This window comes from Nannospalax galili, unplaced genomic scaffold (assembly GCF_000622305.1).
Source record: "Nannospalax galili isolate Female #2095 unplaced genomic scaffold, S.galili_v1.0 scaffold209, whole genome shotgun sequence".
In the NCBI taxonomy this organism is placed as follows: domain Eukaryota; kingdom Metazoa; phylum Chordata; class Mammalia; order Rodentia; family Spalacidae; genus Nannospalax; species Nannospalax galili.
Genome location: NW_008360319.1, coordinates 2,083,454 through 2,109,399, shown reverse-complemented (window position 1 = coordinate 2,109,399; position 25,946 = coordinate 2,083,454). Strand labels below are relative to the sequence as shown.

Below are 25,946 nucleotides of genomic sequence, written 5' to 3'. Positions count from 1 at the left end.
CGCAGTGATTTTTTTTTTTTTTTTTAGTACTGGGTCTGGAATTAAGTTGCTATGTACGGGAGAACCAATTCAGCATGAGTTTTCTCACTCAGTACCATAATCAAATATCTCTCCAAATATTATTTTTAAATAAATATGAAATGTTCCCAAACATGAAATACTATATATTACAATCAGACATGCTACAGTGCTATAAAAATATATGTATTTTGAAATATATAAACACGTGCACAGATTCTAATAACAAATAAGACACTGTATCTTTATGTGACTCTTGGGGGAAAAACATCAGATTCATTCAGATGTATGCGTCTTTATAAAACAAACTGAAAATGCAATCATATCCTATGTGATCCAAAGAAAATTGTGTCCTGAATGCTTTTTTGTTGTTGTTGTTAAATCAATTTGCTTCCCTCCTTTATGAGTCTTTGGAAACAGGAAGCAGAGATATTTTAGGTGAGCTATTCTCTTCTGCAAGTCATTCACACATACTATGCATTGAGTATCTTTCTGATCACACAACAGGATCCTGTTTGGAAAACCTCTAAGTTAAAAAGTATTTTATCTTACTTAATAAGGAAAAACTACAGTTACATAACCTATTTTCATATCAGTTTACTGCTTGAGGGTAATTTATAAAGGATCAATAGCAAAAATGTTACCTCTGAGTTTGTTTTACTAAGCATTTGGCTATGTCAATCTATTCTGTAACCACCTCTGATTGTTAAACGTCCCCAGGGAAATGTCTTTTTCCAATAAAATTCCACGTCAGCTTCTCTTCTAGCACACATGAGAAGCGTGATTAAAAAATGAATTCATAACAAGCATTCCATTAAAGCGCACTTGTAGCAAGCTAACAAATTCATCAGAGTCTCAGTATGTATTGTGTATGGCAGCAGGAGAACAGCACTCCTGTCTATTAAATAAATGGTGGGCCGGAGACAGAGGCCTTCCTAATAAATACACCAGCAAATTCATTCAGCCAGATTTAATCTTGGTGTCTGAATTGTGAAAGCTCCAAAGCCAACCTGGTACACGGCTACTTGCTCCAGAATGAAATGCCCCGTGGACACTCCTGAATGAAGGGACAGATTAAAAAAAAACCTTTTATGGGGCTGGGGAGATGGCTCAGTAGGGAAAATGCTTGCCGTGCAAGCATGAGGACCTGAGTTCAGATTCCCAGCACCCATGTCAAAAGTCAGGCATGGGGCACATGCTTATAATCCCAGCACAGGGGAGGCACAGTCAGGAAGATGCCTGGGGCTTGCTGGCCATCTAGTCTAGACAAATTAGCAAGTTCTTGGTTCAGTGAGAAAGTGTGTCAAAAGAGAAAGTGGAAAGTGATTATATATACAACAGACATCAACTTCTGGACTCCGTGGGCACAGACGCACACACACACCTGCACACATACAAACATGTACACACACACACACACACACACACACACACACACACACTCAACCTTTCATGGAACTAACTGCACTACAATGGAACAGATATACTTTAAAAACAGAATTAAGCCAGGCACGGTGGCACATGCCTTTAATCCCAGCACTCGGGAAGCAGAAGCAGGCAGACCTCTGTGAGTTCAAGGCCAGCTTGGTCTCCATTAGCAAATCCACGCCAGCTGCGGCTATAGGGTGACCTTGTCTCAAAAAGGCCAGGAAAAAAAAAAGGCAGAATTAAGGAGTGATATGAAAATTTTCTTTCATATCAGGGAAAGAATCAGGGAAGATTATTTATTAAAAAAAAAAAACAAAGAATCAGGGAAGAACTATTTCTCTTGTGGGGTAGAAAGCACACTCAAACAGGTTTTGGGACATTGCAGGCTATTTCCATGGTCCTCCATGAAATATAGTTAGGCCAGCAGAATCTGAGACAGTGACATCAACATGAGGGAAAGCCAAGTCAGGTGTCACTGACCTTAAGGGCTCCTGGGGCATACCACCACATCTGCCCCATCTCACAGCTTAAACACACATCATCGTTGCTGCAGAGAAACTGTGCAAAGCCAAGGTCATGAACAGAATGGTCATCTAGTCAAAGGAGCCCTGATTTCCAACTCTGCTGCTGAACTGCTTCTGTACTTAGGAGCACACATGAATGTAGTAATCAAGCCACTTAACTTTCCATAATCTCATTTTTACTTAGGCTCAGTTGAGCTTCTCCTGAAGCCAGCATTTTCCTTCACTGTTTCTCCTATTCTGCTACCCTGGGAGTATGCCTTACAGTGAATCAGCAGCTCTGGGAACACATGTTCAGTAATAAGCCTTTGATTAGGAAAGCTACGCACCACTGGAGTTACAGGTCTCAATTAAGAGTGCATCATTTCTTCTCTGCATGAGGGATTTACTTTCTTAACTAAGTTCTACAGAACACACCTGGTGACACACTCACTCTTCATGGTTTCAAACAATGGCAAGTTTTCCTATGCCTCGAAATAGTCCCCAGGGTTGATGGAACTTGAATGAGTAATTTTTAGCAACTACTTTACCAAACTACTTCCTGGTGATTGCAGAAGCACACATAACTATCACGTTTATGTCACTAAAATTTTGTTATAACAACAGTAAGGTGGTACTTTATAGTAAGCACAGCACCAACCATTTAACTAGCATCTTACTAGTGACAAAAACAGTATTGTATTTATTATCTATCTATCATCTATCTATCTACCTATCTATCTATCTATCTATCTATCATCTAGCTATCTAGCTATCATTTATCTGTCATCTATTTATGTATGTATGTATATCTATCTATCATCTATCTATCATCTATATATGTATGTATCTATCTATCATCTATGTATGTTTGTATCAATCTATCTATCTATCTATCTACCTATCTATCATCTATCAATCATCTATCTAGCTATCTATCTAAGACAAACTTTCATGTAGCCCAAGCTGATTTAGAATTCACTATGTGGTAGAGGATGGCTTTGAACTTCTGATCCTCCTGTCTCTTGAGTACTGAGATTAGAGACATATAGCACCACACTTGGTTTATGAGGTACTGGGAATTGAACACAAACTTTGTGCATGCTAGGCAAGCACCCTACACTGAGCTATGCGCCCCCCCCCCAGCCCAAGTTATGTTTTACTAAGCTTCGGGAGCAAAGCACTTCGGATTCGTGGGTGTATCACCGTTTACACAGTGTGAATAAGTGCATACCCAATGGTGTCACAGAGGGCCACCCACTCACCGGCTCTGACCTTTTTCTCCTATAGCACAGAATAGCAGCTGTGCAATGTTACAGCAACAGAAACCAGGACCCATTTCTTGGCCTTGTAAAAGCTGGGAGACTAATGTTGACCATGGAGCATGAACAGAAATGACACATATCCCTATCAGACCATGGTGTTTCAAACTAAGGATTTCATCTCATTGATCATTTTTCTTATCCTCTGACTAGATTAAGGTGATAAGTCTATCCCAAGTTTCATCATTATGTGGACCACCCACCAGTCAGCAATTCCCCTGATTCTTCTAAAAGTGAAAACTAAATGGACATGTTCAAGCCACTGTGCATTTATTAGTCAATGCATCCAGCCCAGCCTCACCCTAACAAACACAGCTTGAAATGAAGACATTTCAAATCTAAAAGTGCAAGGCAGTATTCTACACTGGGTCGAACAGAAAGCAGTTTATAAAATTCAGAACCACAGCATCTAGGATTTTAAAGGGAGTAGGTGGACATTTCTTACATTTCTGAAGCAAAAGGGTGGTGCTTCCTCTGCCCCATGTTGCTTGTAATAATCTGCCCAGTCGAAGTCCTGGCCAGAGTAACCTGTGAATGAAGAAACAGATATGAAGGCCTTAGCTGAGCTAAATGCCAAGTAAATGATCGACCCGAGCATGGGTCTGTGAAGAAAATAGTAAGAAATGTAAGCTTAGAACCAGAGGAAAGTTCCTAAAAACCTCACAACATTGCAGATTTTGTGATGATCATGGATGTCAGAAACCGGCACGCGATACACACAGGTAAGGGAGGCATGCCACTGTCACCATGAGGACCTGGAACCCATGAAAGAAGGCTGGGACTGAACCTCTGCCCTAGAGCGGCTCTTGACAGTGGGGAGATCTGTTGTCAGTAGGACAGCTGAGAGAGGGTATGACACAAAACACTCTGTGTGTGTGTGTGTGTGTGTGCGTGCGTGCACACACGCGCTCGCACATGTGTCTATGGGTATGGAGGACTTGTGTCAAAAATATTCTTCAGAAATCTCTCAGGGATTTATGTTTACATACATTTCAACCAATAAAGAGAGTGCATTAAGGAAGGTAACAGTGACCTTTCCTTCATTGTAATGGGGCTGTACTGTTGCCTGCCCAGCCTTCTGCATCAATAAGAGAAACATGAACATCCAGTTCCCTGTTCCTTGGCAAGCCCACTCACTGGTGCTTTGCACAGGGGATGTTCACAGAGGTGATGCTCTCCTACCTAGCTCTTCCTTATTTATGATTCAGAGCTATTTCTCTGACTTCCTCCCATGCAGTCAGTGCCTTGGCTACTACAGTGAATACATACTATGTAAGTATGTAAGTGCATGGCCTTTGAATGAGGGTGACAAGGGAGGGAGAAGTGGAAAGGAGGGGGGGAGAGAGAGAAATGGCCTTTGAATGAGGGTGACAAGGGAGGGAGAAGTGGAAAGGAGGGGGGGGAGAGAGAGAGAGAGAGAGAGAGAGAGAGGATCTGAGAGATTTAATTCAGTTCAGCCACTCATTTCTCAAGTCCCTCCCAGAATCTCCCATCTGGCCCAAAGCCTTGCACAAGAGAAGTCCAGTTCTCCCAGTTCTTTCCCTCCTCAGCAGCAATCGGCCCTGTTTAGGTTCCTCCTTCCTTCATTTCTTGGAAGGACTTTATCACCCAAACCTCTCTTCTAATTGTACTCCATCAGTGATTACACTTTAAAAATGGTTCATCTCTTCTCTTCTTCCACCCCAGTAAAGTCTCATCATTTTGGAGAGGGACTGGTAGGGAGGGAAATACTGCAAAGACAATATTCATGTATGATAGTCACAAAAATGAAAATGTAAAAATCCAGGTCAGTGGGGGCTACAGGGAGACCCTATATCAAAAAGACAGAAAAAAGAAAGAAAAAAAAAGAGAGACTAAAAATTCAGTTCCTTTGAACTCAGAATTAGTGCCAAGCTGAGTTTGCTAAGCTAACATCTGTCTAGAACCTCTTCCCTGTCCTTCTGCCACATCATTCTTTTGTGAGTAGAGCAAAGCACTTCTTGAGAGAGATGGCTCAGAGTTAAGCTGCTCTTCCAGAGGACCTGACTTTGGATCCTAGTGCCCATGTTGGTTGGTTTACAACCCTTTGTAATTCCAGTTACAGGGATTGTGGTACCCACTTAAGGCCTCCATGGGTACCCCACCATATATACAACGTACACATAAATCAAAGTAAAATTTAAAAAACTAAAACTTTTTGAGATTATGAGGTAGAGGGTCATAAAAATCCTAAATGAATGATGGATGAATAGCAAAGCTCTGTGTGTGTGTGTGTGTGTGTGTGTGTGAGAGAGAGAGAGAGAGAGAGAGAGAGAGAGAGAGAGAGAGAGAGTCAGAGGACAACCTTGAACCTTGGCTGCTGGTGGTTCATAATGCAGTCCACTTTGTTATCTGAAACAGGGACTCTCATTGGCCTGGAATGCATCAATTAGGCTGCATGGCTGACCAGAGAGCCCCAAGGATCTGTCTGTCTCTGCTTACCCGCCACAGGGATTACAAGTACATTCCACCATGCCTGGCTTTTTGTACATGGGTCCTGGGAACTGAACTCAGATCCTCATGGGAGACAAGCACTTTTACCAGCTGGGGATCTCTCTGGCAAACAAAGTATTTTCTAACACACACATAACACTGTATTTGTCTGTTCTGTGTGGCCAATATCTGTTCAGATAAAATTTTCCAACTTAGAAGTCACCCCTAATTTTACATACAGATGCTTAATTGGATTTTCTATAACCAGCTTCTAATGGGCTTCAAAATGTTACACTGCAAGTTTCCTGGATCTACATTTATCCAGGCCATAAGAGTGTCCATGGGGGAGCCATTTTTAATCTAATAATTTCTAGATATAAGCAAGTCTTGCTGGGCATCATCTAAGCAGCAACTAATTACTTTGCCCCTAAAGCTCACTTATTCACTTGGACCCTGGAACAGCTTAGACTTTCCTCCTCCTCCTTCTCTTAGGGACGTTATTCATTCTATCACTTAAATTTTCTTTTTCCTTTGGACTGATAATGACCTCTTTTTGTAAGACAGTTTTGAGACAGCTCAGAAAATAACTGCTCCTGAAAAACAAATTGCCATGGATTGTATAATAGAGACAACAGAGGTCAATTACACTCATTAATCAACAAAGACAGAACAAGAAGTACTGAGGCTTAAGTGTAGCCAGGAAAACATGTTTTAAACTTGGAGGGAGGGAAGGAAGCAACAAAGAGGAGAAAAAAAATAGGAAATAAAATCCCTAAGCTACTAAAATTTGCAAAAAGCTGCCAGAGAGACTGTGTGTGAACCACAATCATTCGAGGTATTTAAGCTTTTACTACTATTTATTCTGAATGAAGTTCCAAATGGCAAAGGTCCAAAAGGAAAAAAGGCTATGACCCGTTTTCTAGTGATACAAATTAACTGGCATAAACTAGTTCCACTTGCAGACATTAAAACTGGCTGTGTAAACGGACAATTCTTTTGAAAAACTTTGGCATTGTAAACACTCATGCTCTTTGACACAGTTTCAATTCTAGGAACATCCTATAAAAATGAGCTCTCTCAAACTAAAAATTGATTACAAATCAGGGTATGCATGCTATTATAGTTAATGAAGCTTGAGGAAGGAAGAAATAACTTTCCATCAACAGGAAATGATAGGAGATTTGCCTAAAGCATATCCAAGCCCACAGGATGTCATGAAGACATGAAACTGCGTGTAGTTGGCTAGGAAAAAATTATGAAAAAATTATTCCTATGGCCTTAGATAAAAAGACTGCTGCAAGTTTAGATTAAATTATTAGACTTATTAAAATATGCAAAGAATAGAAAAATATAGGAAAAAATAATAAATATAAAAATGTTTGGGACTCATGGCAAAGGTCTTCTACCTCTGTTTAGTCTTCAAGTTTTTAATAATGATTGGAAAATGACTTCAGTAATAAAAAGTATTTGTTAGTATCATCTGTACTCTAGTATAAGACGTAATGGAAACATGGGTCAATCAATGAAGGACCTGTAGAATGTAAGAGTTTAAGATAAGATTTCTCTTTCTAATAAAAGAGACACACAATAATAAAAACTCCTCTTTCATTCAGGGTAGCTATAAACATGGAAAATCATAATAAAAAACAGAAAAAGAATATCATGTTTGTAATCACCAGATTAGAAAAAAGAAAAAGATAAAAGATTTCCACATTCTGAGGAGTGTTGGGAAACAGGAACGTCAATGCTCTTCTGGTAGATATCAACTTGGTAAGATAGCAAAATCTTCAAGAATGTGTCCAATCCCCATCTTAAACATTTGTTCAGTCAAATATTCCTTTATTCATAAAAATAATAAGCTGACACTGTCCCTGCCTGGTGTGAGGGATGGTTCTAATACTGGGGTTAGAAAAGCAAACTAAAATGACAAAACTACTCCTTCATTGGACCCTCATTTCACTGAGAGGAGACGGAGAAGGCAACGATATAACAAGTCAGCTGGGCTAGGCATGGCTCAGTCAGTAAGTACTGTAGAGTACTTGCTTCATAAGCATGAGGACATGAGTTCAATCCCCAGAGCCTGCATTTAAAAAAAAAAAAAAAAAAAAAAAAAAAGAAAACAAACAAACCAAGTGTGGTGTCTTAAAAATGAGTTAAGTGAACATGAAGGCTTCTTGGTTTATAATAACTAGAAATATTTTCATGTATTCAAAGCAACCCACCTTCAACCTCCAAACTCTTTTCAATTAAAAATGACCTTTTTGATCAAAAACAAATATTTCTGAGTCTGTCAATCAGAAAGGCGGTCTTGTTTCAGATCCCAGAAGAATAATCTAGAAAAAAAATTAACTATACAGAAATGTACAAAAAGAAAAGAAAAATCTATAGACAGTGCCCCCAAAGAAAAACCCAAGAGGGCTCAGAAATCTAGTGCTGGGCAGCTCAATTCAGAGGGGATAGAAGCTGAGTGGACGGACGGGAGAAGGTGGGTGGATGAAGTCCACACTGCTATAGACAGCTGGGTCCAGGCTGCAGTGCAGGCTGGGAAATAGAAGCAAAACAACACGTGGAACAGAGGGCAGAGACCACAGAGATTTCCTGGGGCTTTTGTCAAGGGAGGCAAAGGAAAAAAGGAATTGATAGCACTCGCAAAGTATTGGGACATAGGGATCCTGGATCTATTCATAGTTTTACAATTCCATATGGTACATATTGAAAAATTAATGTAATATTCAACTGTTTCTCCTTGAATTTGAATTTTTAAATATTAATTTTGGTGCTGGAGATACAGAAAGGTACAAAGAGAAAATTCCGGCCACTGTGGGGCTTAGTTTATAATGGGCAGACAGAGAAAGAACTAATACAAAGCCAGTAAAGAGCCTGGGGCACTGGGCAGAGCCTACCGCAAAAAAAGACTGGATGAGCTATCTTGATCCAGGAAGCCAGAACTACTACAGACCACCAAAACCACCAAAACTACCACCACCACCAAAATGCAGTTGACAACAGAAAAACTACAAACTACGTAAGGTAGCAAACCAGCATGAACTGGACTCGGACAAGTGGATTCCCTTTTGTCCTAGGAAAGATTTTGACCTTTGAAAAGTTACAAAGAAAAACACCAGTAATGACATAGAACCTCTTTCCAACTTGATCTGACCAAATGACCTGCCAATACATTTCAAAATCCAGCTAAAATAGGCAACTCTGTAAATACATACACAATAATCAAGGTCACTAAAATCAATTCACAACTATTAAAGGAATTATACTAAGGTCAACAAAACACTGTAAATAAAGCAGTAGCTGCAGGTGGTTTGATGAGCTTGTTTTGCTAAAACCTCAACAATCAAATAATCCATATTTTATTCAAGCCCATTCTTGAGACAGTTTGGAATAGTTGCTAAATAGAAAACAAACATTCAAATATCACAGTGGTGATAGGATGGGGACAAAACTTCATTTTATTTGACATTCATTCATTTCACTTGCTGTTCAATAAATGTCTACCAAGTGCCACTCACTAGCTCAGATGTCAGGGATGGTCAATTAGAAGAGACAAAATTCCTGCTTACCATGGTCTCTCTCTCTCTCATGGAGACAAAGAAAGACAAAGTAGTAAAATATACCTTCCTTCTACTACATAGAAACATACTGTGTGAAAAAAACATACTGCAGAAGAGAGATTAGCATGTTGGCGATGGCAATTGGCTGCTGATAATGAATAAGGTCGTCGAGAAAGACAATCCCAAGAAAATATAATAGCTGAGTCCAGAATGAAGACAGGAACTAGGGAACTGGGGAAGGGTGAGCAAACAAAGGGAACTCAAGTGGCAGGTCTTAAAGAGAGGATGGGCCATCGTGGCGGGGAAAGGGCAAAGAGGACAATACGGCTAGGGCAGACCAGAGGGACACTCTTAGGCGATGAGCCGGATAACCGGAAGTGGAAGTCAGGGTCGCTGGATACTCTTAGTTATCATTACAGTCTTGATCCTGGCTGAAAGATACTAACTAGGCAGTATAAAGAGAGAAGGGATGCGTGCAATTTGTATTTGGATGCAAGAGATGTGACTACAGTAAAAATTAATGGAGGGGACAGGAAACCACTGCCATAAGCAGGTCAGATTTATGTGCCAAACTTGGCCCGGCAGTTACAATGAGAGTCAGATTCCGCACTGTTGACACAGTTCACTGATGGACTTGAAATGGGGTGAGAAAAGCAGGAGGCAAGAGTGAATCAGTATGTGATTACATCTGCAGTGCTTTAACAGAATTATGTTCCAAATTTAATTTTATATAATATTATTGTGTTGTGGTATGTGTGTAATATATGTGTGTGAGTACACAAAACACTGCATGTGTGTTGAGTTCCAGGGAACTGAATTCAGGTTGTCAGTCTTGTATGGTAGGTACTTTTACCTGCTGAGCCATCTCACCAACCCCAAGGCTTTAATTAATTGCTAAAAATCTAAATTATGCATGACCTAATGTTAGCATCATTTGAAGGGAGCAATGAACGTGTGTGTGTGCATGTACATGTGCGTGTGCGTGTGTGTGTGCGTGTGCGTGCGCACGCGTGTGTGGCATCACCAACCCCAAGGCTTTAATTAATTGCTAAAAATCTAAATTATGCATGACTAAATGTTAGCATCATTTGAAGGGAGCAATGAACTTGTGTGTGTGTGTGTGTGCGTGTACATGTGCGTGTGCGTGTGTGTGTGTGTGCGTGCGCGTGCGCACGCGTGTGTGGTGTGTATGGTCTTAGGAAGCCCACACTGACCTCAGACTTACTGTGTAGCTTAAGATGACCTTGAACTCCTGATTCCTTAGTTCTGTCTCCCTAGTGCTAGAATTATAGGCCTGCACTACCATGTCCAATTGAGTACTTCCAAGTTATTTTCTACAGTGTAATGGATGATAAATGAGCTTCTTGAAATGGGCTAGGGATCGTAGCCAGTGGTTGAATTTCTTCTTTAGAAAAAAAGAACAGGAATTAGAATTCACTACTTGGTGACTTGATAATAATTTAGACATGCCTCTTTTTCCCTAAATTATGTTAAACAGTTTATAAGTCAATTAAATGGTCAACCTAGAGACCTAGGAAAGTGCTAAAATAAGCAGTTTACTTCAGCCTTTGGTTACTGTTTCACAACAGAAGTTTCAAAGGTTAACATTTTTACAAAACACTCCCCTGGGTGGAACTTTTCCTCCTCTAATTCTACACATAATCATTGCTGTCCCATGCCTGGAAGGTTAATGAAATGATTGAAATACAGCATGTCACCATTTATAACCTCTCTACCCTTTGTTTTATTTTATTTATTTAAGTAGCTGTTTAATCACTTTTCGTAGTGTTTATAATATTGACAGTGGTTTATTGGGTCTAAATTAACAACTGACAAGATCAAATCTCTGAGGTTCAATCCTTTCCTTCAAAGGAAAGCACTGAGGTAGAGAGTCACTGAAAAATCCCTGTCCACTCCAGCTTAGACGCTGAGTCCTTACAGTCTGGGAGGAGATACATTTTCTTTTCTTTTTTAAAAAGGAGCAGAGCCCAAACAACAGAATGGGATAGCTACATTCTTGGTGCATCTTTCTCCTACTTTGCTATCTGCCTCAAATCTTTTGGGATTAGACAACATGAAATTGTAGAATCTGTTCATGGTTTTCACAGAAACCCAAACACACAGATAAAATCTTTGAAATACTTTGGGATATACATAATACAAATTCTAGATATAAACCCCAGAATTCAAGTTTAAAACACATACTTTTTTTTTCAAGACTTCTCCTTCATACATTAATAAAAAAGGAATGCTGTTTGAAAAGATCCCAGTGCAGGATTTGCAGCCCTTGGATTGAGATAAGGCACGTAATGAACTAGCTCAAAAGGAAACCACTAAACCATACTACCAAAACCACTATTATCAACACCTCTAAATTTGTATTCATTTTAATTACAAAAGTAAATATATTCTCAAGAGATGGGAAGGGAGTCCAATAAATACAGCCACAACTGTGGTATAACCATCAACGCTTTGAAAATTATGCCTTAGTACTTTAATTCCCAACTGCTCAGAAACACAGACCACGTTAACCATGTAAAAGTCACGGCAGAGTGACATCTGTCAGCCCTGGCTGCGGCCACCCAAGCTTCCTAAAATATCTGGAAAAGAAATTGTGTGGCAATGCCAGCCCCGGGAACAGCAGCAGGAAAGGCATTTGATTTGAGATTCTCAAACTGGGATTTAGACAACCTCTTAGGGTCTTGAAAAAAATCACTTAACCCAGCTGAGTTTTCAATTCCCCTGGCAGAAAATAGTTTGGATTAAAATGAAATAATGACACATTTTCAGATGTGAAAATCTTCTCCTTGGGTGCTGAAATTATTTATATATTATGATATAACATTAATGATAACCATTAACACATCTTCCTGGACACTTTATATAATCTGGACTTTTTTTTTTTTGTCTGTTTGAGACAGGGTCTCCCTGTAGCCCCAGCTGGCCTGGAACTCACTTTGTAGACCAGGGTGGCCTCAAACTCATAGAGCTCCGCCTGCTTCTGCCTCCCGAGTGCTGGGATCACAGGCGTGAGCCACCACGCGCAGCTCAGGATAATCTGGGCATTATTTAGATTACTTGGTCTATATTCCATACACTTGTACCTACCGTATTCTCACTACAAAGACTAAGAATCTGTGTTCCGCTGGACATGGGAACACTTGGGAGACAAAGGCGGGTGGATCTCTGTGAGTTCAAGACCAGCCTGATCTACATAGTAAGTTCCAGGCCAGCTGGGGCTACAGGGAGACCCTGTCTCAGAAAGACCAAAGAGAAAAAAGAGAGAGAGAGAAAAAAAAAAGAGAAAAGAAAAAAAGAATGTGTGTTCCTCTACACTCATTAAAACCAAATGCTTCTGTTCCTTTGTTTTGACTTGTAGGCCATCTGATGAATATGTAGTCAGTCAATCTGACTTTCACTTCTGTTTCTCGTACTATGATGAGCGTGATCAAGAATCACTGAAGTAGGAGCTGGGAAGTTAGTTCAGTCTATAAAGTGCTTGTCATACAAGCATGAGGACCCAAGTTCCTTCCCAGAACCTTAAAGAAAGCCAAGTGTGGTGTTGAATTTGCAGCAGCTATGGAGAAGCAGAAGCAGGTCGAACCCTTGGGCTTGCTGGCAAGACGGCTTAGCCTACAAGTGGGTTCCAGGCCAGTGAGACACCCGGTCTCAAACATCAACGTGGGCAGTTATCCTGAAGAACAACACCCGAGGTTGACCTCTGACCTCCAGGTGCACCCTTGTGCCTACACACCTGTGTGTGCACGTGTATACACACACGAAAAAGAATCACTGTTTTTCCTTTTACGATGTCTATTCAGAGTCCTGTCCATTTTTCTATAAGTTGTCATTCTTTTTCTTGTTTATAAGTAAAAACTCTATTTCAAGGCCGGGCATGGTGCACGCCTTTAATCCCAGCACTCAGGAGGCAGAGGCAGGCAGAACTCTGTGAGTTCAGGGCCAGCCTGGCCTACATAGTGAGTTCCAGGACAGCTGGGGCTACAGGGAGACCCTGTCTCAAAAAGAACAACAACAACAAAAAAAACCTCTATTTCAAGAAAATACTCACATAACCGCCAGACAACAAGAGATTTCCAGTGGACTAGATCTATGGGTGTTCATCACTTCTTGAATTAAAAAGGCTTTAAAAGTTATCACTGAGATTTTCTCTTTTTTGATCTTTTTGAGACAGGATCTTCCTGTAGCCCCAGCTGGCCTAGAAGTCACTATATAGACCAGCCGGCCTTGAACTCGCAGAGATCCACCTGCCTCGGCCTCCTGAGTGCTGGAATTAAAGGCGTGCACCACCGCGCCTGGCTCACTGAGATTCTCTTGCTGGTAAGCACTAATCACCACACCTCGAGATTCTGCAAACAACCTATCATATATGTGAAAAAAAAACATTTTTTCTCTTTCAGATTTTGCTAAAAGGCATGCTTCCCTTCCAGTCATGGAAGGAATAGTTTAGACAGCTACTTAATGACAATTTCACCCCCAAATCATGAACATTTGGTTGACAGAAAATAAAACTGATGATGGTGGATGATATTGGGTATAAAAAATCTTGGGGCGGGGCTGGAGAGATGGCTTAGGGGTTAAGAGCACTGACTGCTCTTGCAGAGGACCCGGGTTCAATTCCCAGAACCCACATGGCGGCTACAAACCGTCCTTCCAGGGGAATCCGAAGCCCTCTTCTGACCTTCCCAGCATTGCATGACACGGGTGCACTCACATACATGCAGGCAATACTGTCATACACATAAAATAAAAATAATAATTAAAATATTAAAAACAAATCTTGGGGCTGGAGAGATGGCTCAGTGTTAAGAATCTTTGCTGTTCTTGCAGAGGACTGGAATTTGTTTCCCAAAAGCCACATTTGGCCATGTACAACCTCTGAAAGCCCAGTTCCAAGAGATCCAGTGCTTCAGCGGGCACCCACACACGTACATATACACATATACATAATGTTTTAAAATACTGATATAAAATAATTATGTAAATATATGTGTGAAGTCATTTATTTCATCACAGGTTTAAGTTCAATTATATTAATGTACAGCAATTTTCTTCATATCCATAAATGCAAGTAACCAAAGGCATACCTGTTTTCCTAGTAAATATTCAAGATGCATCAATAATTTCTTTTCATATATTTCACAGGATATATGTTTTATTCTATGACATGCAGCTATGTAGTCAAACACTCATTCTTTATTAATTCTTAAATCAGTGTGATTAACAGCAGAGACCTGTAAAATCTAACCAAGCAGCATTATAGATGTCTAAGTTCTCTTCTGTTGTCATGGGGTCCAACCAACATGTTTCACTGCAGAAGTTAGAAAGAAATGAAGATGGTTCTAAAGGCTTTCAAATTGGGCAGGTGAACAGACATTGAAATTTGTGGCAGGAAAGGACTTAACTACTTCTTTATTAACTACTCCCAACAGATAGCCTCTGACAGCAGAAAGCTTGTATGGTCAAATGAAAGGATGACAAAAATACATAAGTGTTTGCCCAAGTCTTTGGTGCTGTGTGGAACCCTAGAGACTACCAGAGAGCATTTTTGAAACTTAAGCACTTGATCTGGCTCAGGTCAGAATGCCAGCAAGAACTGAAACAGAAATACACAGACAGCTCATAGACTGGAGTCTTTTCCATCATTAGACACAGACTTAGAAGCCACAGCTCCTGCCTGTCACTCAAAATCCCTGTGACTGTCATGGCTACATTATATAAACTGTTAATGACGAAGTGACCTCATAATCTACTGCTGAGGACTTCATGAGTTAAGAACTTCCAAAGTGACATGAAGGTTCAAGCCACAGTATCATCAGACCAATGTCATGACTAAGCCAGTGGAAGAATGAACAGTGAGATGAAGAGTGTGGAAGAAAACTGAGGATCAGAGGCCAGGGAGGACAATCGGACACAGATAAGACAGGTACAGCACCAGGAAATGACATGTACAGCCTGTGACAGCCAGCAGGCAAACTAAACATCGGTCATCCCATAATCCCTACAGATCTGAAAGGTTAATACAAAACTGCATCTTCCTTAAGATGGGCCGTTTCAAATCTGCCCTATTAACATCATTTTTCTACTTTTTATTCAATTTTCTTTTCTTCTATCCCTTTATTTTCCTTCTCATCATAGACTCATCCTTCATTTCACTGCGGTTTTTGTTGCTGTTATTGCTGTTGTTGTTTTGAGCCAAGGTCTCATGTAGCCCTGGCTGACTTTGAATTTACTATATAGTGAGGGATGACCTTGAACTCCTGATCGTCCTGCCTCCACCTCTTGAGTGCTAGGATTACAGGCATGGACCACCTTGCAGGGCCTCACCTTGCATTGTTGACCTCCCTGAATAACCCTTAGACCTGCTGTAGACCACAAATATGTTATTAAACTACAAGAGTGCTAGTAAGCATGTGGCTCTTGGAACTTGATATGAAATTATTTTAATGCGTGGGATTGAAGAGATGACTCTGCAGTTAAGAGCACTGGCTGCGCTTTTAGAGGACCCAGGTTCCATTCCCAGCACCCACACGGTGGCTAACAACAGTATGTAACTACAGCTCCAAGGAACCCGAAGCCCCCTTCTGATCTCCTCAGGCATTGCACCACATGGGTGCACTCACATACACACAGGCAAAACACTCCTACGCATAAAATAAAAATAATGCATAGAATGTTAAAAAATAAAATGGTTTTAATGCAGCAGAAGTGAACTGATGCAATGTGTTATAGCATCAAGTGAATTAATGGAACATATTTCAGTATTCAATTGTTGGCTCTCTAAGAGTAACTCAAGGGGAAAGATGTGATGTTTGTGACATAAGCATTTTGCTTCATTTCTAAGCAACTTCTCAGACATTTCCATGCCTCTAACCTTGGTCACTTTGCCATATCTCTGCCTGTATCACTCACTACATGAAAGCTGCCAACTACATGGTAACATGAAGAACAGGTACCCCACTGTTGAGGTTTAGCAGCCCAGTAAGCGCAGTAGCATAAACCTCGAAGGGGAGGGACCCCTAGTGGACACCTATGTCAATCAAGGCAGTGAAGAACATTTTCTTTCCATCATATCTCAGTTCTTCATGCCACAGATAAACACAAAGACATCAGAGACATAAGACACCAATATGAAGCATTCCCACCCTGTCAGTTCCCATAGAATACAGACCTTTGGGAGGAGTGAGGTTGACTCCGTTTTTAAGGCACCATTGTACTGGCAAAATCCCCAAAGAATCTGCATGGCACAGCACTGAGAGTTTATTAGGTTCGGGTCTTAGGTCATCAATAGTCACTTGAAAAAAATGATTGTTAAAAACCTAGAAGAGAAAAAAACATCATGGTTAATCCCCCAATATTACACATATAAATGCTGGCCCTGCTGTAGACACGGAACATGTTTCATCAAATTGAGCCTAGCATAAACCACCATTTCAGTATATATTAATATAGCAATGTAGTGGTTAAGAGGGTGGAATTGATCATGGTGGTCATATATGTAGATAGACAAAATACAGAAAAGAAAAAAATGAAAACAAAAAATTAAAAGATTTAGACATGTAAACCAGAGAAAAGTAAACTAACAGAGACAGACAGACAAATCCCAGCCTATAGAAATGCTACGGTGGGCCCTGAGAGGATAGTGCTATCAGCAGGGACCAGATTCCTCACACCAGATCATCCAAAGCCTCTAAGACCTGACGTGGGAGATTTCTAGACTCGTAATGCACTATCCCTCTGTGGTGGTTTGAATGAGAAATGTCCCGATAGGATCATGTGTTTAAGCACTTGGTCCCCTGTTGGTGATGCTGTTTGGGGAGGTCATAGAATTTTTAGGGGGTGGAGCCTTGCTGGTGGAAGTATGTCACTGGGGTGGGTTTTGAAGGTTTACAGCCTCATCCCGGTTCTAGTCTACACCCTCTTCTGCCTACGTGTGAGGAAATGTGGTCAGCCAGCTTCCGGCTTCCACTGCCTTCTGTCATGCCTTCCTCTCCATTATGGAACCTTAAGTCAAAATAAACCCATTCTTCCATGAGTCACATTTGATCATGATGTTTTATTACAGCACCAAGAAATGTAACTAATACACCTTCAAAATATAATATCCTGTAGCCCAAGAGGAAGTCATTTAAAGCCAGCCTGTCCTTACTCAGTGTCTCACAGACTACAGAACCTAACTGCCTTGCTAGCCTGTCGGAGTTCACTTGCATTTTCCAAGTGCATCTTGAGTGTTACTTTGGTCACCGCTCTGGTTAGAATTATGGCCCCTACTCAAGTTTCCAAAACACAAGAGCAAACTTCTGTGTTGAAAATTCTCAGAGGACTCCTGACAACCCTGTCACATGTTCTTGAGGATAATGGCCTCTTCTATTCACCAAAGTACTCCCAGAGACATCGAAAATGTTTTGCATATAAATGTCTAATGAATGTAAGAAAAATATTGATGATGAGAAATGAAGATCATCATCTCATCTACTGAGGAGGTCAAGGCAGGAGGATCTCAAGTTCAGAAGGTCTCAAGTTTGAGGTCTGTCTGAGCTACAGAGTGAGTCCGAGGCCAGTCTAGACAATTTATTAAGACTCTGCCTCAAAGTGAAAAATAAATGCAAAAAAGATTGGGTATGATGGAGCCCAGTGGTGGGACACTTGACTAACAAGTGTGAGATTCTAGGTTCAATCTCCGGTAACTGCAAAGAAAGGAGAGAGAAAATGAGCAAAGCTGTAAGCAGGTGGCAAAAATCTTCCACACTGAAAAGCATGGTTTATTTAAAAAACAAAACAAACAAGAAACCAACCCTATTACGCAAAACAGCACAGAGAAAAAGATTACTTTCTCAACTCAATAGACATGAACTGGTCTTCCTCAGGAAAACTTTACATTTTCACTAAACTGTGTTTCCTGGCTCTTTCATTTAGAAAGCACATTCTGGAGGAAACCTACTTCATTGTGAAGCAATAATAGAAACTCAGTTCTGTACCTCTTTTTTAATTCCAATAAATTGCTCTAATTCCACTCCCTAAGGTCTGCTTTCTCAAGAAATAAAGAATCAAGCTAGCCATGATGGTACATGACTGTAATCCCAACACTGGAAGGTAGAGATATCAGGATCAGGGATTCGAAGTCAGTGTAGTCTGGGCTACAAGAGATGCTGTCTCAAAAATAAAAGGAAAAAGGAAAAGCAAAAGCAAAAAGAAAGGCTCAAAAAAGGCCAGCCTTCCAGGAAATCAAGCTCCGACAGTCTTATTTAAAATCGCAACCTCCCTCCTGCCCATGTTCAATTGCCCCCTCCGGGTACATTCTGCTCCTTAGCATTGACCTTACAATGTACTGTTATTTACTCACTCATTACTCTTCCTTGATGTCTGTTTCCCTCCATTAAAATGTATATCCCACAAACAACAGGGACTTGGTCCATGTTCCATCCTCCAGAACAATACCTGTGACCACTTAGCAATTACCTAGAAGATGACTCTGATTGGCTCTACCATGCACATACACACAGATTCCCACACATAAACAAAGAGAACGCAATCCTGGTGGCAGGCTACCCAAACTCAATCAGTGGGATCCAATCTAGATGGGTACTAAAGATTTCCAAAATCTGTTCACTGCACATTCACATGAGAATACTTCAGAGGAAAGCTTTAATAAGTTTCCTCACATCTATCAGGGCTCATGTTCTGAGGGGTGAAAAATCACGGCTTTCTGCTCCTTCTGATACAGAGCACACAGGTCTCAGAAGTGAAGTCCGGAGTATTTCACTAATTTTCTCAGAACCAGCAGCAACAGAAATAAAAGAAACACAAAAGGAAATGACAGAGAACCCCTGACTTTGAGTTCTAGTCCCTTCTTCTCATCAATGCACCGTATTTCACACACACCAACGCTGTTACCATGATCAGCATCACCTTCCAGTATTTGGAACGCCAAGCCCAACCCTGCCACACTGCTAAAGGCTGGTCACTTAACACTGGATCCACTACATGCATCTCTGCATTGGTGTCTACTCACTTTAGTCTCATTTATTATGATTTCAACCAAAATGCCGTGGAGAAAAACCTCAAAAGGGAAAAATAAAATTTTTATTGTGCAAATTAATGGCAACACAGTGTGTTGCATTCTCAAGCATAATATTACAGAATTTTTTTCAGTGTTTGGATAAATATATTTTTATTGATTCTTTGAGAATTTCAAACACAGGTACAAAGAAACAAGGCCATATCTAGCCCCCAACCCCCGCCGCCATTTGCTCCCTCAAACAAAAAATAATTTAATTATAAATGTGTTCTATACTAAGAATATTCTGATCACGCATTGCCTCAAAACAGGTCTTGAACCTGTGTATCCAGGTTCTCAGAGACAGAACCACATGTTCCAGCTCATGTACTGACACAGCAAATGCGCAACAAGACAAAAACAACATGACAGAATGGTTTAAGGATTGTCTCTCTGCCTCAAGGGGTAAGAAAAGTGAAATGAAAATGTGGTTTTAAAATAACTGAAACCACTTTCTTCTCCCTAGTGAGATCTATTTAAAGAGGAAATGGTTGTAAATGTTCAATTGCTGTCAATGAAAGTCTATCAAAATTGATATTGAAACTACTTATAACAAGCACGTCACCGTCTATCACTGTACATTGCAATAACACAGAGGTATAAAGTGTGAGAGAAGCTATCATGGACAAGCAGCGCACATCAGCTTTACTTAAGGATCAGGCAACGTTGGCACTAGTGTCTTCTGTAATGACACATACCCAGAAAAGTGAATAGCTGCCATTGTCCCATCACTCAACACTGGCACAATGGGACATTCTGGCCCGCTTTAAACAAAGGGACAGCTCTTTGGTTTGGGAAAAATTTGTGATAACCACCAGAAAACACAGTAAGAATCCCAAAGACAGTTTCCAGTAGAAAAGCTTTTAGTAAGTAGACCAAGAAGAGTGCCTGAGTTCCAACCCTAAGACTATCAAAGTAAGCATAAATCAATAGGAGTTTTTCTTTGGTAAAATTTTAAGTTGCAGACATAAGGTGCTCACAAATAAAAAAGATTAGAAAAATAAGCAGTATTTGGGATTCTAATATTTTTAGTTTTTAACACATTGTTACCACTAAAATTCTCATTTTTTTATGTTATTTTTATTTTATGTGCATGTGTGTATTGCCTGCATGTAGGTAAGTGCACCCATGTCGTGCAGTGCTGGTAGAGGTCAGAAGAGGCTGTCAGATCCCCTGGAACTGGGTTATGGACAGTTATTAGCTGCCATGTGGGTGCAGATCCAAACCCGGGTCTTCTGCAAGAACAGCCAGTGTTGTAACCGCGGAGCCGTCTCTATGTTTTACAAATCAGGAGGGAGGAAGGAAAGAAAAGAAAAGAAAGCTCAAACATGGTAATACCTGAATCACTACAAGATCAAATCCACCTTCCTTTAGAAAAAGAAATGAAAATACGATTGACCTTGAGTCTTTAATCAAATTCTCCCTCTGAAATAGAAAAGGATGGAACTGAAAATCAGATTGGTCCACGAATGCCAAGTTTGCCCATTTCTCCTCCAATTTAGTACAGGGTATTTAAGGCAGGAAATAAACAATTTGAATTTTACCATAGAGGGAACTGGTTTATGAGCAAATAGGAGTTGCTTTTCACTATTCCCAGGTATTTTCTAAGTGCAAATAGATCATCACAGAGGAGGAGCAAGCCAGTAGTTTGTGTGTGTGTGTGTGTGTGTGTGTGTGTGTGTGTGTGTGTGTGTGTGCTGTGCAGAGGAGAAAATAAGCTATCAGGTGTCTTGGCTATCACTTTCAACCTTATCCCCTAGACAGGGCGTCTCTCACTGAACCTGGACCTCGCTGATTTTTTTTTTCAGCTAGGCTAGTGGGCCAGAAAGCCCCAGTGGTCTTCCTGTCTCTACTCTCTAAGCTCTTGGGCCACAGACCTGCTATGTACAGCCACACCCAGCTTTTTATCAGGGTTCCGGGACTCTGAAGTCAGGTGCTCTTACCCACTGAGCCATCACCCTCACCCCACAAATTAGCCTTATAATATTTGTAAAACGCAACTCACCAGCAGACAACTATTCAGAGAAGGAAACGTCAACTCTTCCCACCCTAGAAGGAGGTATCTGGTTAGACTATCTCCGTCCCCACCCTAGAGAGAGCCTAAGGCAGAACTGGAATAGGGTGGTTTCTCCGTGGTTTATTCAGTGTTGCAGTGTCACTTTGCACGAGCATATTTCATCTGTTCAGCTTTGAGCTTTTTTAACACTTCTGTGACTCACTGTGGAGGTCGGCAGGAAGCGAAGCCGGAAACCCACCTTGGTCACTGATGCAGGACAGATATGAAAGGGCTCGCTCATATTCACGGTTTCCAGCTTCATCCCAACTGTGAAGAAATGGCTTCGCAGATCTGCATGGTCCTGCGTGGACAGAGGTGGAAACGTTAAAGGCCACAGCATTGTGAATTAACTCAGCAACTGTTTGGATGCTTTTCCTGTGTGTTTTCTCAAGCAACTGAAATCTCATGGGAATAACTAATCCTCACCATTTCACATGTCTAATTATTGCAAGATACTGTGGATTTAATTATTTTCTAAGGGCTAAATTGCTTTTCCAAGGAAGAGGCAGAGAGCCTTCATGGCCGTGCTGAATTTACACTAAGCAAAACAACTCACACTACATTACTTTAATCTTTCCAGGTGTTCTCCACTGAAACACAGCACAATGACACTAATGGGGGCCACCAGTCATCTGAAACCCAGCAGGGGTTCTACTGAAAATATGTGGCTTCTTGCCACCAAGTGACATGACAGGGTGTCCATCAGTGAGCCTCCATCTGCTTTCTAACAGGGTGATGATGGTTGGTCATTGGTTGTGAGTTCATGACCTGAGTGTGTGTGAGACTCCAAAGCTGCCTGGGGTGACAACTGGAACCTGACTCCTACTCAATAGGGGACACACACCCTTTTAATAGATTAATAGTGTTGACTCCTCCCCACAACCTGATGTGTGAGCCCTGGAGCTTCCCTGTCTCTCCCAGAAAACTAATTTCAATTTCTTCTTCAACTATACAGCAATAGTTGAGGTTGGCTGGACTTGGGATACCAGAATTGAAGTGGACAATACCTCACAACTCATAGAAGCAATGGACAAATAAATTCCATTTGCTTCTAGTTCCTGAGAAACTAATTATACAAATAAATATTGCTATTTCCAAATGCATCAATTGCATATGAATTACAAAACATACCTGGAGATCTATTGTTTTTGTATCTGAAAACCTCAAGTGACTTTAAAATTAATTCCACAATGCCATTCTATATCCAACTCTAGGGGTCAGACAGAGCCCTCATGGGCTGTGCCTATACTCCAACCCTCACCCCAAAAGCTGATCAATACTGTCCCTAGCCAAGAGGAGACAGAGAAGAAGAACTCCTTGTAACCCCTATCATAGGGGCTGGGGAGATGGCTTAGTTGGTAAAGTGCTTGATACGCAAGCGTGAGGACCTGAGTTCAAATCCCAGGCATCCACCTAAAAAACCAGTTGTGGTGCATGCCTATAGTCCTAGAGCTAGACGAGGGAGAGAGGCAGATCCAGGGGCTCCCTGGCCAGGCAGACTAGCTGAAACAGCCAGCTCTAGGTTCAGTGAGAGGCACGGTCTCAAAACATAAGGTGAAGGGCAACAGGAAAGGATACCCAAGGTAGACTTTGGCCTCCGCATGAGCATGCATGAGTGCCCGTGCACGCATGCACGTGTACATACACACACACACACACTACAAAAACACACACTACACACACATACACACCCCCACTACACACACACTACAAACACACACACTACACACACAAACACACCCCCACTACGCACACACACATTACACACGTACTACACACACACACAGTACAAACACACACACTACACACAGTACACACACATACACGCCCCCACTACACACATACTATACACTCACACTACACATACACACTTCATCATGGCCAGGCACTGTGGTTCACACCTCTGATTCCAGTACTAGAGAGACCGGGGCAGGAGGATTGTAAATTTGAGGCCAGCATGCACTACATATTGAGTTCTAGGCCAGCCAGTGCTACGGAGTGAGACCCTGCTTCAAAAAAACAAGGAATCAAAACAAGCAAAACTCTTCACTGCTTCACCGCTTTGTCAAAGGGACAGAGTATGTATCCATAGACTCCCAAAGACCCTTTTACGTGTGTGTGTGTGTGTGTGTGTGTGTGTGTGTGTGTGTCTGTCCCTGTGTCCTCAGAGGCCAGAAGAGGCTATCAGAGGCCCCTTGGAGCTGAAGTTACAGGTGGCTGTCAGCTGACTGGTACTGACTGATATAAGTGCCAAGAACCAAACCCAGGTCCCCTGCAAGAGCAGTACATGCTCTTAACCTCTGACCCATATCTCCAGCCCAAGACACTTTCGCTTTTCATGCAAACATAGCAGCTTGCAACGGTCTCTGTACCCTCAAATGCACAAAACTCTCAGTACTCTCAGGGTCTGGGTGAAAGGATTAGTGCCATGTACAGGGAGGGGTTAATCTGAAGGGATACGCCTCATCGGAAAATAAAAAAGAATCAAAGAGTCCTAGCTCATTCTAACCCTTTGTAAGTTCCTTCAGAACTTAACAATCAACACTTTATAAAAATTATACGCATACAGAAAAACACACGGAAGCACTCTTAGATGCCGGTAATGACTTTTGTTGTTTATGCGTCAACCTTTATAAGTCCCTTAAGAACCTCTAATCAACACTTTGTAAATTATAAGTCTAAGGAAAAGTGCAAGGTGGAATTCTTAAGTGCAGGTGATGTGGCAAATAGAGTACTTACTTTTAAAGACCAGTCAGAAAAAGGTAAGGAATTCAAAGCAACAGCAGAGGGAGTTAATACATATTAACACACACTTGGCGAAGCAGGCCTGTACACTGCAGGTGCTGAGATACAAAAGCTAAACCCAGAGTAACTAACTGACACCTGACTTACGGATCAAAAATCAATGTTCCCAGCAGGCATCAACACTCACACTCTTAGTGCTTATGGCTGAGAACTGAATCACACTGGTGGATTTTGCAGGTAAGTATTTTCCTCTTTTAAACATACATTCTTTAACCTTTTATGCTAAAATTATAATCTAACTTTCCCTGTATGTACTCAACAAGTTTAAGCAGGTATTATTATGCTATGCTGGCAATAGAGACATGTCCTATACCGGGGCTCAAGACACATTGGTAACTGTGAAGGGCTCAGGTGAATGCATTCGTTTCTCAGGACTCATTCTGTTTGCCTCTGCTGCGTCTGTCCTCTGACTCGTTGTGCAAAGCTGCTAGGCTAACCCTACTTGATATCTGGGTCACTAATCATAGCAAATGATCGCTTCTTAGCTGTTTTTATCTCCAGGGCTCTCTTGAATTTTCCATCTCTCAGTTTCCTTGTAGAGGAGGCCTGTCAGGAATCTGTACTTCTGCTCTAAGCACTGTCTTAATCCCTCAGTTCCAACATCTACACCAACTTTTCTTTGTACACTTTTGCACCAACCTCTACTCTACCAGTGAAGCCAGAGTTTCAAGTAGGACTGACCTTAACCCTAAACCCTCTCTACATCCCAGACTCTGAATTTGATGTTGATCACTGACTTGAAGAAGTCTTTAGCCAAGTCCACATTCATCCTATATCTGATGCTCTGATCCTATATAGAAATCTCCTTGGCCCCTAGGACCCTGCACTCAGATCAGTCCTCTACCTGATGCCTTATGGTATGAATACTTGTCTAGTGGAGACCAGCTGTGTCTGCCTGTTCTCAGAAATAAAGCATGCAGCAAGAAGTTTCTTCTGAAGAAACATGGCTCATCCTTGTAACCATCATGTCTACTTTCTTAAGATCATATGTGGGGGGAGGGGCTGTTGTGTATGTACTAATTGTGGGTGTTACACACATGTGCATGCAGGTGCCCATTCTGGTTCCTCGCCCCATTGCTGGATCAAGGGCAACGGGACTACTGGTACCACAACAGAGTACGAAGTCCTTAGGACATTTACAAATATGCCTGTCACATTCAAGAAATCCTGTTGATTTACATGAACTGGAATCCACTTAAAAGACTGACTGTAAAACTAACCTCCTTCAACAAATTCCAGGAACGTCATTCCCAACTACGTTCAACATCCTCATTTTTATTTTGGCTCTAAAGTAGTTTTTTTAATGATCAGAACGAAAAGACGGTTTGTTTTTATGGGGAGACCTGTCTTTACAGGCTGTCTTAACCATCTTTCTTTGGGGAAACTTTTTGTAGTGGAGCAGCATGGTAACGGAGAGTCTGTATGTGCCACGTTCTTTTCTCGGCTCAGGACTCATCAGCTTCCCTCCCTCTGAGATCTAAGCAGGTGTCACTGTCTCTTGCTGGCACACAGTGGCTCTGCATTGAGCCTTACTTGGTCTTGGGATCATATCACAGTGGAAGAAACAACTGCTACCATGTTGTAAATGCTTGCAAGCACGTTCCCTGTGGCTCTGCTTGCCCCTCACAAAGATTATGGGATGGCACCCACCTACACTGAGGAACTTAAACCACAGGGATGTTAAGTGACCGAAGACAGGCACTCACAGCCGAATTCAAACACAAA

General features: G+C 41.3%; 1 protein-coding gene across 3 annotated transcripts in view; it reads right to left on the bottom strand.

The window, feature by feature from the left end:
* The window catches only part of Sfmbt2 (Scm like with four mbt domains 2), a 229,799-nt gene that overhangs the window by 67,403 nt on the left and 136,450 nt on the right, over window positions 1-25,946 (bottom strand). For all 3 annotated transcript variants that reach the window (XM_017796107.2, XM_029559693.1, XM_029559692.1), the window contains exons 8-10: window positions 21,616-21,717; window positions 16,475-16,622; window positions 3,714-3,796 (exon numbers count right to left, since the gene is read on the bottom strand). In XM_017796107.2, coding sequence (XP_017651596.1) covers window positions 3,714-3,796; window positions 16,475-16,622; window positions 21,616-21,717 — 333 coding nt within the window. The remainder of the gene's footprint in view (window positions 1-3,713; window positions 3,797-16,474; window positions 16,623-21,615; window positions 21,718-25,946) is intronic.